Source organism: Micromys minutus (genome assembly GCF_963924665.1).
Source record: "Micromys minutus genome assembly, chromosome: 13".
Lineage (NCBI taxonomy): Eukaryota > Metazoa > Chordata > Mammalia > Rodentia > Muridae > Micromys > Micromys minutus.
This window is the reverse complement of record NC_137982.1, coordinates 19189772-19204828: the sequence shown is the minus strand read 5'-3', so window position 1 is coordinate 19204828 and position 15057 is coordinate 19189772. Positions and strand designations below refer to the sequence as shown.

Here is a 15057-nt window from a genome sequence, read left to right as displayed (position 1 = left end):
AGCAGAAACCTGACAGTCTTCCACATGGAAGACTCAAATAAAATATTTCTAATTGCTACTAGGATTCTACTAACTGTATCAAATATATGTCAAAATTCCAGATACAATACCAAATGCTCTGTCAGAGCATGAGGTTTGGAGATCATTGGCAACAAGCCAAATGCTACTTTTGTCAAATATTTTCAATCAATTTTTAGCCAATACCATTTATATAGGGCCATCCCATGACTCTGGAAGGATGATGATAAAGAAGAAGATGATGATGTATATGTTTGTGTGTAATACATTCAGGTTTTAAATATATACATGCATATGTTTTATATGTTATAAATGTGTATTATATATAAAAGGAAGATATAAAACAATATAACATGTATATACACATAATATGTAACATATATACATACATAATATATATAATAGTCTTGAAGAATATTACATCCTGAATAATATCTGTAAGAAAGGTCTTTTCGCTTAAAAAAATAAGTGCTTAAAAAACAAGCAAATCAATTTGTTCTACTGGCTCGTCGTTCTCTAACTAGATATTTCCCTTTCTGGATCTCATTTTCTTTCATTGTCCTAAATTTGATCTGTTTTTAATATCTCATAAGACCTGTATCATTTCCTTCCTGGCTAACAGGCTGTTAAAAGACACAGGCTACCCAGGTGCATGATTTCCTGCATTTCTCCATTGCTCATGGTGACCAGCGCTTTACTATTGAACGAAAGCTGGATATGTGGTACTCTATTGCCAATACATTTACTCCTAAGAGCCTTTAAATAACAGAAACTGCCCAGGACCTATTAATGCAAAGGAACCAGGAAGCTTGTAGGCCAAGATAAAGAAGCTTAAGGTTGGCTATTAATTTTGGCTAATATTGAATCATGACATAGCTCACATGTAAGGATCACAGTTCAATTATAAGCCATAAAGAAGTTTGAAGAAAGAAGATTTATAAGATATTTTTAAGCACATTAGTGCATATTGTAGAAGCAATGAAAGTGCTTCATACCCAAGTAATGACAGACCCACGCCCTAGTGTATAAATCCAAATACAATAATTCTCAGCCTAACACTGAGAGGAGGCAAAGTTGAGCATGTCTCTGCTGAAAGCTACATCAAACTGATGCTCAGATAAATATCTTCTTAGATAGCAGCATGACAATGAGGTTATTCTGTCATCTGTAAGTCCGAAAGATTAATAAAAATGCTTTAACACACTTATTTTATTACTTATAAACACAGTGCAGAACAATGGGACTGATGACCTGTATTTGCTGTGTGACTGCTGAATATTTCTTTATTTCTCAATATAAATGACATATCTTACAAAAGTACTACAGCTTCTCACAGATATTTTCTTCTTTGACGAACAGCTCAAACAATTGGTTTAGATAATTATGTAAATATTTCTGAAGGTATCTAAGATGATACAAGTGAATATAGTTGGGAAAGAAACAAAAACATGTCAACTTATAAATACAGATTATGAAGTAAAGAGAACCAATAGGATTAATCCAGTTCTCAGTACACTTTTCTTGAAGCCAATGTGTTCAGTATTTTTGCCTTCCTAAGAGATTTATTTGTCAGACATATAAACAAGTGATTGATTTGATAAATATGCAATTAATAAATAAAGGACAACGGATAGAGTGGATGGACTCAAGAATGAAAGATGGTTCTTTAAAATTAAAAAAAAAAATCAAAGCCCCAAAGCACAAAAAAATGTCGTAGCTTTGTAGTTTCTGTCTTGATATAAGTTAAAGGAAACACATACCCAAGTGCATTGTTCTCACCCAGTGGCCAGGGAAGTCCTAAGTGTTGGTGTAATGGTGACCTGACCACAGTAGGCAGGGAAATTTTACTCTTACAGTGTGGGACAGGATGAGATATACAGAAAGTAGAAAGAGGAGGAGAGAGAGAGAAACAGAGAGAGAGAGAGACAGAGAGAGGGTGAGGGAGACAGACAGAGAGACACAGACACACATTCAGAAAGAGAGAGACAGAGAGACACAGAGACAGGCAGACAGAGACAGACAGAGAGACACACAGAGAGTTGTGTGGAACAAGATGAGCTATATAGAAAGAAAATAGAGGCAAAGAGATGGAGACAAACAGAAAGACACAGACACACACATATTCACACAGAGAGAGAGACAGAGAAAAAAACAGAGAGACAGATAGACAGAGAGACACAGACACACAGAGAAAGCCAGACAAATAGAAACAGAGACAGAGACACAGAGAGAAAACCAGAAAAAGAACTATTACCAAACTTATAAAGGCTGAGGGATGAAACTGAGAATTCTATTTGAACAGGAGAAAAATTAAGATTGGAAAAACAATTCATTCCAGTCATCTAATAGTTACACCAAAAACTCCAAAGAGGAGTAGGTCGCATTGGAGAGGAATATGTCAACATAAAAAAGAAAGGAAATTTGAGAATTGAAATGAACCGTAATATTTGGGATTAAGTGATGAGCAGGACAAGTAAATGCTGTCACACACACACACACACACACACACACACACACACACACGTATATATATATGTATATATATATATATATATAATTTTGTTTATAATTTTTATAAACACAGAATACCAACATAGAATTTTTTTTCTTATATAAAAAGCCAAAGGCTATAAGAGCAGAATATTTAATTCTTTCTGATCCAAGTAGTAAAATTTTATACCCAACTGAACTACTGGTACAGCATGAGGACATGAGCTGAGGAATAGAACTTAGTAGTACTAAAGCTTACACAGTATGAAGACGTCTCTGGGCTTGATCCAAAGACACACACACACACACATACACACACACACACAACCAGACCAAACAAAATCAAAATCAAAAACAAAAAGCCCTAGTTGGGTTGGTTTAAGTCTGATATCTTCCTTCAAAGCAAAGAAACAATCAAACAAAAGCAAATAAGGGTAGATATATTAAAGATGTTTTTACGATGATCAAGATCTTGTGTGTTTTAAATGAGCTAATGATTTCTGTTTCATAGTAACAAAAAGGATTAGAAGCAAAGGGAGTAATCATGAGGTTTCCAGGACAGCAAATACAACACAGAGCACGTAGAGAAAATCAGAAGGTAATGAGACCGGGAAAACAATTTTAAGATGAGAAATTTTACTTTCCTTCCTAACTCTTGGCCTCAACTATGATAAGAAATTGTGCTGAAGTGCTGAATTTGATTAGCTAGATACTTTTAAAAATTGGTTTAATGCCATTTATCCAGATGAAAAAAAAAATCTCAGTGAACGTCTCTGAGAAAAGTTCACAGATAAAATTGAAACAAGGCAGGAAGTGACTACATTTGCATAACTTGATCTGTATTTGGAAAGAAAGAAGTTGCTGCAGAAGACAACAATGGAAGCTTATCAAATCAGAATTACACATAGATTTTCCATAGCTCTGCTAATGAATACAGACTCATTGGTAAGCCCTGGTGAAGATGCAATGGAGCTCTGCGTTAGGATTGGCTGCATCCCTCGGCCCATAGAAGGGACTGGCAAGGCTAATTTGCTCACCCGGTTGGAGCCAGATCAGATCGATCAGATTGTGCCACTAAACTAAGATGTTTGTTGTTTGCCGTCACACACAAAAACAATATTCTAAGCTTGGGAATAGTTGGCATGGTGTGAGATGCTAATGTATTTCCTGCGTCTCTTAAGTAGCCTGATAGTTTGCATCTGTCTTTCTAAAATTGCATCATCTATAGGATGGACTCAAAAGTAGGACCGGATGAAGGCTAGTTAGTGAAGTTGATTAGGCAGTGTTCTAAATGGCCTCTTCAGGAATGTATAATCATTCCCATTTAACATACGGCAAAACTGAGGTTCAGAAAGTCCACAGCTTCTACAGTACCCATTAACTGGTAGGCAAAATGCCCAAACACTTGGAACTCTCTTCCTAGGCTTAGTCTCACAGTTTGGGATTTTTTTTCTCTTCCTATCTTTGCAGGGGTACCTCCTTATCTTGCTTTATACTGAACTGTCATCTCTCCAAGAATGGTTTCAGCGATTAGACGCCAGTATTTAAATCGGGAGACACTTGACAGCCAAAGGGGGCAACTGATGTTACTTATGCTGGGACAACAAATATGAACAGCACAGGCCCATGGGAACTGTCATTCTCCCAGGCCATCCCGGAGGACGTCACTTCCCCACCCCTGATACGGAGGCCAGGCTCTCTGAGGCTAACTCTGGATAGTTCTTTGATAATTTCACACCACCAGCCCTCTGTACTCAAGGGTCATTTTTTTTTTTTTTTTTTTCTGAACAACTATATTTCCCTCCATCCCAGAACAAGCTGCGAGGACAGCGCTGCCCGGTACCTTTAATGATTCCTTTCTCTTGCAAAGTTTTCAGAGAAGGTCTTCGGGAGATGAACTTTTTTAGTCGGCTCTTCACTCGGTTCTTGTCGCTTGTATCGGAAACGCTGTGGTGCAGTCGGAACACTGGAGATTAAGAACAAATCAGAGGGGTTTTTTGTTGTTGTTGTTTGGCGATGGCTTGATACGTCGCTGTTCATGATTATTAACTGGTGCAAGAACAGACGGGACACGGAAGCAGAAGCATGTCTACTGGATGACTACCAGGGTCCTGCTCTCTAGGTGGGGCAGAAGAGCAAGATTCCTCTATCTGGAAGCACGTTGCTGTCATTGCCCGAGGTACGAATAGACCTGGGCTAGCCACGACCCATTACTGTGTCTACTTCCCTACGGTAAACAGAAAGCTTTCCTCTACATAATTCCACTTCCTTCTATCCAAGAAAAATAACCCCAACTGGATTATTATACTTTCACTCTGTTAATTTCAGTGGACGTTGATTACATGGATTGCTTCATAAAGCCGGTGCTCTGGAAGTTTTGCCTGCCCAAAGACTTCTGTTCCTCTTATTTTTATATCAACCCATGAGGTTACTTTTTTTTCCTGATGCAGCCACTTCTTACTCAAATTTGTAAAGCTTGTCTCAGAAATTTCCTTTCTCCTCCCGCTGAACACATTCTGACCATTACACTCCATACTGAGGGCTGGGAATCCAGTGACCAGTGTGGCCAGTAGCTCTGGGCTTTCATTGAGTCGATTGTCCAGCCATATTCCCGGGCTGTTATTATTAATTACTGATGGCAATTGGATGTGTCTGTGAGAAAGCTCTATTTCCACCATTTTGACACAATCCACAAAACCATGAGGTCTGTTTCTTAAAAAAACCTTCCAGGTTTGGTGGGTGAGAAATCCTGCAAACTGTTGTGTCAAAGCATTGTCTGCATTGTACATGTTCCAGTGTGAACCCCAGACAGAGGTAACTTCAGGTGGCAAGATTAGGCCTCTAATCTCAAAGGAGGCATCCCTCTGGGAAGGCAGAAGGAGGTGAAGATCCTGCCTATCTGGGAACTGGGAAAAACAACGGGAGGTTTATCTTTCTCAATTAAATATAAAAATTTGGTTAAGACCGGACATAGAGTGCTACATAGAACTGAGAAGAATGTCATTATCACAATACTTAACTTTGCCTGAAAGGAACAGTTTTCAGCTGTCTGTTTTAGGCCAGGCAAGCGTTGCTGTTGTAGCCATAGAGGGATTTTGTATAAGCTGTGCAGAACATTGAGCACTTTTCCAATTCCCTACCCACCACTTTTCGAACATTACCCCTTCCTTAACGCATGGCGATCCAAAGCACTTCTACACATAGCCAGTGTGCCTGGGAGGGAGGTGAAGTTGTCACTGATTGAGAATTCTTGCCTAAACCAGTTGGGTCACTTAGATGTGTATGTGGAACATCTATATATTTCCATTTCTTGTCTCACCTCAAATACCTGTAAATTCTATAGCAGAGTGTCAAACAATGTAGGACCAGGAAAGGCATTTTTTTTAACTATTTCAGAACTCATAAGCATGATGTGATTAGAAAATTCATTGCAAATCAGCACACGAGTGCGCACACACACACACACACACACACACACACACACACACACATGCTCACACACATTACAAATGCTACATTATGAAAATAATTATGTAGTGAGTTATAACCTTTTGGAACCCCCTAGGTATTTCAGAGAGACTATTCTTAATTAGAGAGATATATATGTATATTATATTGTTTTCAATGCCACCATCTGGCTCCACATGTGAGACATGTCTGTAAGGTGTATTCGATTGCCAGGGAAATGGAAATAGGTTTGTAAATGTTTCCTGCTCACACATTCTAACAGCATCATGGGGAAGACTGCGCAGTTTGTAGCAGAAAGAATCTCCAAAGGTGCTTGTAATGGTGATGATCTTGATGAGTGTCAGCTTCCATTCCCTGAAACTGTAAATAATCACCCTTAAGACAGCAAGTCGGACTGCAAGGCCGGTCCCATCATTGCTTTGATCATTTTGTTCTGAGGGGTGTTATGAAGATGTTGAGCTCTGTAGAAGATGGTAATATATGGTATACTTTTTATTAAACAAATAACTTGAAAGAAAGTGCTAGAAATACAAAATAAAAATGTAAGAAACGCCTGACCACAGAGACAGGCCCTTCACTGGACCCCGCAAACAGCAGTTTTAAAAAAAAAAGCCTTGGAATATTGTGGCTTACAAATCTGATTTTAACAGCCAAACTTATAAAACAGTTTATGCTTTTCTGTTGTCAAGGGAGAAGAACTTGCCAAATTGTTCATTTTAAGTAAATACAACATAGGCAATTAAGGCGAGCAAAGTTTAAACACATGCCTGTGATAATCAGGACAGCTCGCTTCTGGTCTCACTGCTGATTCCTCAGAACACAGCTCCTTTGCTTTTCCCACAGCACCCAGTGACCCCACACATACTTTTAGAAACTTGTAATCACACAGCGCAAATAAAAGGACACTTTACTGGAAAATACACAGTGCGGTACAATAATCCATCATTTATGAAAAATAGATTCAGCCTTTTCATTCTCCTCAGAGATTTAACTACTTTTTGAGGGTGAAACTTCCTGCAGTTTGAAGATTTATGTTAAGCCAATGAGCAGGTTTTTTTCTTTTTTCCGTTCCCATTTAAACATTTTATTTAAAAATGAAAAGAGCTGAAAGAGATATGGTTTGAATTCTAAAGCACTTAATCTGATTTACAGACGGGGACAGGAATTTCTCTTAATTCTATGTCGTGTCACCTCCGTGTGAGTTAGCTTCCTTATACTAGGTTCCCAGGGTTTCTGGAAGTAATGTACATTTCCTTCACACGTTCCCCTTATTTTTCCCCTGATGGAGAAATCTCCTTTGAAGCTTGAACAGATTTTTTTTTTTCAAATACCAAGACACTTATAGAAAAAAGAAAAGTATGTAATGTAAGTCTCTGCACATAGAAGCAAACAGCACCACTTTTAAATGTGATTCCTAGCCAGTCCAGAGATTTAATTGGTGCTAAGGCCTACAGACAGGCACTACGATCCTGGTCCTTGGAAGGTGTTAAGAGAGTGGCTGTCTCAAATGATCCTCACTTAAGAGCATTAATGTGACAGTAGACATTAGCTCAACACACGCCTTCTACCTAGGCCAGCCGCTCATGAGCTTGCTGGTATCTCTTGTACATTTTCTCACAGTAAAGCAGAACTAGAGAGAAGGGCCACGAAGTGTGGATGGTCATCCCCAACCATTCTATTGAGTGTATGGGAACCACAAAAGAAAACCCCAAATCTTCCAGAATCTAACAGTTTGGATAATATAATCCAGGATCTTGTATCTGCCAGAACCTTGCTTGCTTGGGACTTATTTTGAAATATTTCCTTTTCCTGCCAAACTGCTGTTCTCGCAGAATTCCCATGTCACAATTACATGTTTTCATTGTTATTTTTTTATATATATTTGGAAATTCTAGGGGAGTTAAGGTTTCAGAAATGTCACCAAGAGAGAGAAGAGCTGTAACCCTCCCGAAACTCAGTTTTGAACAACTTCTGGTGCTAGTCTCTCTTTTCACTAATGACGTTTGGTGTGTAGCAACCTCAGGTGTAGCCAAAGGGTCCTCAGGGCGGCCAGGAGTGCATTCAGCAGGACGATAGGGCAAAGCTGGCAGGAGAAGCAAATGTAGTCAGCTTGGCACCCTGTGGTAGCCACAGGGATGGATCCAGAAAGAAAGGCTAGAATAAGGTGAAGCCAAGCCTTTATCCTCAGAGGCCCCGAGTTACTTCACAAAGCCATCCCGAGGGCTGCACGCCTAGTGTGGTGTTGTCTCAGCTCGGGTTCTCCAACACAACATCCTTGTATTTGGGATAACTCTGTACTGACACTTTCTTAAACTTCTTCAGAGCACATTACTCAAAAGTGATGGAAAAGGAAAGGAAAACCCATTAAGTTTCTTTTCAGCATTTGCCTGTTTCTGCACAGGGCATACATGCTCCGGCTAATGATGGCACTGAATGGGTACTGTCTTGTCCTCTCCAGAAGGTGATTTGAGAGCATCCAGTGTTGTGTGTTACTTATCATGTTAGAGTGGATAAAAGGGGAGGTTTAGACTTGATATATACTGTTGGTCAGGTAATATCTCCTTTCCCGACAGGCTCAATACAAATAGAATCCATAATTTACATCCCCAGTATACAGTCTGAGAAACCAAGTTTTGAAAACTTTAATTGAGTCATACAAAGTAGAAATAAAGATTAAATTTGGAAATAATTAGAAGAGTCAAAGAAGGGAGTTTAAATGGTAGAACTCCCTTTAACCATTCAAGTCCCACTTAGACATTGTGACAATAAAAGATAGGCCATCTGATTCATAATGGAAGGGTTTGCATACATCATGTATTCAGTACCCTTCTATGGGGAAGTGAGAAATCATATAGTGGAATTGTTTACTTATTAGAATAAACTTTCTAACTAAATAGTCAAGTCTGAACCAACTTTTAAAATCTCAGTGTTATTAAGGAGTGTGGACTACTATAACTCAATCATGTAAATTCCATAGGCACTTTTCCCAGTAATATGTGTATCCATGCCTTCCTCCTCTAATGAGTTCATCATTTGCAAATTACTCAGTGATGCCATGTGCAACATTCCTTTCATGACAGACTTATCAAGTTTAAAAACATTTTTTGTACCACTGATTGAATTTATACTTCATTTCCAGAAGAACCAAAAGAAAGAAGAGACAATATAGTTCAATAGCATCCATCTATTGGATATGTAGAGAAACAATTCAGTTGTTCTGTAAAATAGGATCAGCAACAGTGTAAGCTATGGGTCAGCTCATTCAAACATTCTTCTATCGACTCCTCATGAATTGACATGGTGCCAGTAAACTCTTCTGAACACAACTCCAATGTATTTGCTAATAAAGTACGTGGTTCCTGAGCTACAGCTGTGGCTGATTTTAAAATTTTAATTGTGGGGAAGATAAAGATAGACAGAGAGGGGGAAGGAGGGAGGGAAAAAGGGAGTGAGTGGGAAAGATAGATAGATAGATAGATAGATAGATAGATAGATAGATACATAGATAGATAGATGATAGAAAAATAGAGGGGAGGAGAGAGAGAGCCCATAAACCCCAACCAAGAGCACTGTACAGAAGAAACCTGTTTTCCATGAGGTAGTATATTGAAAGCCAAAGCCAATGAAATGAAAAGAGCCTGTATAGGGAATGTGGACATGACTCTCCAAAGAGTGAACACTCTGTTCTATAGAGCTGTAAGCATGATAGCTCGTAGCATTGAAGAGTTCTAGGAAATCGTCATCCAGACTTTTGTGAAAAAGTAAGAAGCATTGCAAAATAAAAACAAAATTTGTGGTGAAAGTTGTTGTTTATTTTAAGGCCAATCTGAACCTAACCTTAGAATGCACAGTGCTGAATGGTAGAGGTATTTAAATCCTCTCTTGGCATGCATATTTGCAGTGGGAGCAAATAGAATATAGTGTGAACACATGTGAGCTTCCACACTCCTGAAAATATATAGAGATGTGTGAGAGTGTGTGTATGAGTGTGAGTGTGTGAGTGTGTATGAGTGAATGTGTGTGTGTGAGTGTGCATGTGAATGTGTGTGTGAGTGTGTGTATGTGTGTGTGTGAGTGTGTATATGTGTGTATGTGTGTTTGTGTGTACATGTGTGTATGCATGTGTGTGTTTGTGTGTGTGTGTGTGCGCGCGCGCACGCCTGTGTATTTAAACAGCTGTGGGGCAGAGTGAGAAGAGTGAGAAGTCCATACACCTTTTCTATAGTTTTCAGATTTCTTTGCCTTGCAAATGCTACAACACATCTCTAGAACAGTTCTAGCCATACATAAAATGTTTTGAAACTTATTTTTATTTTTATTTTTTTATTAATTCACTTATGTATTCACTTTACATCCATCCCTAATGTAGCGCCATCCATCCAGTCTTCCCTCACAAAGCCCCATCCCCACCCTCTCCCTTCTCCTCTGAGAAGTGGGAGCCTGCCCTGGGTACCAACACCCTGGTATATCAAATCACTACAAAACTGGGCACATTTTCTCACACTAAGGCCAGACAGGAAAGCCTAGTTAGGGAAAAGGATCTACAAGCAGGTGATACCATCAAGAATGGTACCCCAACACACACACACACACACACACACACACACACACACGCGAACATTACTTACCTATTAAAAACAAGGGAATCTACTAAAAAACAAGGAAATTGGCAGCACATGAATGAAACCAGAAAACATCATCTTGGAAAAGGTAAATAAGACCCAAAAGGAAAGGAATGATATGTACTGACTTATAAGTGAATATCAGCCATAAATTACAGGATGGCTAAAAGAATCACATCTTCTTTATCCATTTTTTGGTTGAGGGACATATGAGTGTCTCCAGTTTCTTGCATAAGGCTATTATGAACATAGTGAAGCAAGTGTCCTTGTGGTATGGTAGAGTATCTTTTGGATACATGCCCAGAGTGGTATAGCTGGGTCGTGAGATAGAACTATTCCCAATTCTCTGAGAAACTGCCAGATTGATTCCCAGAGTAGCTGTACAGTTTGGACTCTCACCAGCAATTTGGGACTCATCCCCTTTCTTCTCAACCTTCTTCCCATGAAGCATGAAATCTGAGCCAGAACAGAAACACACACACACACACACACACACACACACACACACACAGGCACACACCATCACCATCACCACTACTACCCTCCTGTAGGAAAAGCATGGTGTGAGAAATGTCTTCAAAATACGGTAATGCTTGAATCCTAAACCAGTGTCCTGTCTGCTCATTTTCCAGCATGTTACTCGATGTCTAAAGGACATAAAAAATGTCAGTACTTCCCTTTTGCCTCCATTCAGTGCTTTCAGTATGACACTGTCGATGCTCCACTTCACAGGAACTGGGACAGATCCCGGAACAGGGTGATGTGTATTACGGCAGGCCCGAGAGGGAAGTGGACAGCCTTAAGTACGACGAGTGCCTCGTGGGACAGCAAAGGAGCAGACGGATGGCTGATCTAGGCACTGCCAGTCTTTACCACTGAGAACGGCATGTGGTGGCAGTCACTCTGACATTGGAGACATCGTGTTGCACACTCATAGGAGAATCAATGACTAATCTCCCAGATTATGGAGCGAGACAATACTAAATACCACAGAGGAGACATAGATAAAGACCGGGACTCCTGTAAAGCAAGAGTACTAGCAATCTAACCTAGTTTCGCAGCTCTGTTCTACATATTTACACATCTAGGCAACAGTGTTGGCAAACGCATCTCTTCTACAGTCTCTCTGCTCTTCTCCAACTCTTGATGGGACCCCTCTCCTGTTTATGTCCAACCACAGAGATACGATCTACTTTATTCGTGATTGCTTTGCAGGACGAGTAATTGAGTTATGACAAACACTTAATGGGAAAGAAATAAAAACTATAATAGTTTTTCCCAATTGTTGATATTCTTTCTTAAAACAACAACAACCAATTATGACCCTTTCTCTTTAGAATATGGTAACACATTTCAACCGGCGACTTAACATCGGATGTTACTTAAGCATCCAAGAGTTCTTTTGTGTCTCTATGTTTTTCTTTGCTTAACAAGACCAACAGTATCCATAAAAGACGGCTGTGAGGGGGAAATGCCCTGCTGTATGCAAAGTAAAAATCAGAATGGGAACTGTATGCTAAGCGTCCATCTATGCTAGCAGTGGTTACTCTAAAGGTTTGGGTATGTGTCCTAAGCAGTCAGCGCACTAAGCACAACAGGTATAAACCCTCCCATCCTCATCCTTCAGCGGAGCACCAAACAGTCTCAGCTTTTACTGGGCATTCACTGTCTATTTAATATCATTGGAGCTTACTCTTGGCTGACGCATAATTATGTATGCATTTACTTACATACACACACATGTGTTTTTATGTACAGAAATGTTTGTATCCACTTAAAATGAACTGTTCTTTATCACCCAATTAAAGAACAATCTGGTACGTAACTCTCGGAGTTACCTGTGATTAATACCTGCCAGGTAGACTGCATTTTCAAGACGTTGAGCATGTGTTAAAACGATTGTGTTCCAAAGCGCTATCTGTTAAAGACTTTCTGAACTGTGACAGTGGATATTGACAGCGCTTGTCAGACTAAACCACTATTGATTGGCTCACATCATGTGTATAGCAAAACCAATTTCTTTCAAGTGCTTCTTTCTAACCAAAATACATTATTGCAGCCTTCCTCTCTGTTTATTATAACACTCAAGATCATCGTATGGAGCACATCCAGCGAAAGGGTTTCCTGACACTCGAGGCAGCAGACACAGCACAGAGGAGTGAAGGTACTTAGCAATCCAAATACTCATGCATGGCAAGTTGCTGTTCCTTCTGAAAATATTGATTCCTCGCCGTCTTTGTTTTCATGTTCCAGTCCCTGTGAATAGGGAACAATCACAGACTAAGAGTGCTTTGCTGTTATTTACTGCCCTGTGGCTCCCACGGCTTCTCCTACTGAAAGAAAGTATTCCAGGCATTGTGTATATGTTAAACTTGTGGGAAGGAATGTGTTTATGTTTAGAGGTCTTTGCTCCCCTGCAGATAAACATACATAACCCTAAACACTCAAGTGCGAGTTTGTGCACAGGAGCATGAGCATGCACACACACACACACACACACACACACACACACACACACAGAGAGAGAGAGAGAGAGAGAGAGAGAGAGAGAGAGAGAGAGAGGAGAGAAGAATGTGTGTGTCTTTTCCCAAACTTTAGGATATTTTCTTCACTGAGTGAATTTGGCCAACTTTGGGCCTGTGTTACATGTTGGACAGTTTTGCTGTGAACTTGAATTCGCATTGTACCCCTTCTCCCAGGAGAGAACATTTCTTGTGGAAACAATACGGTTCTGTAGCAAAACTCAGTTCTCATAATACCCCTGTGAATGGGAAGAATTCCATCTTTTTTCTTTTTCTTTTACTAGAAAATAGAATCATTAAAAAAAAAAAAAAATCCCCAAATGACCTATCTGCACGCAGGGTCTAATGGTAGCAGTCTTTGTGGAGAATAAAAGAAGTGACTCTAACCTAAAGGCCTTTCTGTATATGTTTCCCCAGGTAAGAAGCCTGCAGAAAACCAAGCCGACTGCTCCTAAGTTTCTAGGATAATTCTCAGAGTATTTTCCAAATTGCTGTCCCTGTATGACTTAACTCTGACAATGAAACCAGCATAGACTCTCACTAACCCTGCAAACACTTTAATTAATCTGGTCGGCTGCCGCCAGCTTTCTCCTAGCCAAATGTGCCTAGAGATTATAGAAAAAAAAAAAAAAAAAAAAAAAAACCACCACCCCCTCGACGGCCGACAAATTTTACTCTAAAATCATCTTTCACAAAGCCCCTTCTTGGAAAGCCACCGAGTTTGCACATTCTGGATGGGATTTGGGCAGAGATAAGAATTCTTTATGTCTTGCCTGCAGCTCCGGACCGTGTTGTAGGGCAGTGGCCACTCTGCCCTGCCTCCTTCACCCTTCCTGGTGGCCTTCTCACCCCCACATTCCCCAGTGCTGAGACAGGCGCCTGGCCTGGGCTTGCACTCTTGGCTGGCTCGGCAGGCCTGCGCAATGGCTTTAAGCGTGGCAACCTCCCGTGTCTGTTTGGTGATATCAGGGATGGGAAAATGTCAGACCAGACACAGCCTCTCAGAGAAGTCTTTGGGGGACAGAACCCTCTATTATTTGAAGAATCATTTTGACATAAGCGTCAAGCTATTTGCTCCAAAATGTGCGTGCAAAGCACTGTTGCCCACCCCCACAGGAAGTGTATTGAAAATGCTTGTGAAGGGTGCGCCGAGCATATCTGAGGACACAGTGTGTAGTCTACAGCTAAGTGATCAGGGATAGCAGCGTGGTTTGTCCTTACAAATGCTGACAGACAGCTGCAGTTTGCAGCTGGCAGGGAGCTTATGCTCGCTAAACAAAGATCTAGCTGGAGCCCGGTGAATACTTGGCTGGAGCGCAGTAATCATAATTCATAACATACAGTTCGAAAGGAGAATTCAAACCTAAAAAAAAGCCCAGAAAGACTCCTGTCATTTTTGTCGCTTGCTGTGGTCCGGATGTATGTTGCTTTTGGGCTAGTTTGAAATCACTCAGGGAGACCTGGGACACCAGGTCTGTCATAAGCTAAACTGTTTTCTGCTTCCTACCGCTCTTTCAGATTCCCCAAGAAAAGTGTTACACCAAATGTTCTATTCTTTTTCCAAAAAGAGTCAATTGTAGTAAGTAAAATGCTCTCCCTCTCTCTCTCTCTCTCTCTCTCTCTCTCTCTCTCTCTCTCTCTCTCTCTCTCTCTCTCTCTCTCTCTCTCTCTTTCTCTCTCTCTCTCTCTCTCTCTCTCTCTCTCTCCCCAACTTGTCTCTCCCTCTCCCCCACCCTCTTTCTTTCTTTGATTTTTGAAACCATCAAAAATTCATTATTTTGGGCACAGTTCAGGTTTGTGTCTCAGAAACATGAAATATTAAATCTGGAGGAAAAAAAAAAACTGGAAGGAACAAAATGTAAGTGTCCCCAGTTTTGGGGGATGAGGAAAGACTCAATTGTGAAGTCACTTGCCCAAGGCAACAAAGGAAGAAACGG

General features: G+C 40.2%; 1 protein-coding gene across 1 annotated transcript in view; it reads right to left on the bottom strand.

Moving 5' to 3' along the window:
* Positions 1 to 15057, bottom strand: part of ARHGAP15 (Rho GTPase activating protein 15) — a gene marked incomplete at its 3' end in the record, with an annotated part of 579351 nt that overhangs the window by 245151 nt on the left and 319143 nt on the right. The window contains exon 8 of the mRNA XM_080928022.1: positions 4352 to 4474. Coding sequence (XP_080784148.1) covers positions 4352 to 4474 — 123 coding nt within the window. The remainder of the gene's footprint in view (positions 1 to 4351; positions 4475 to 15057) is intronic.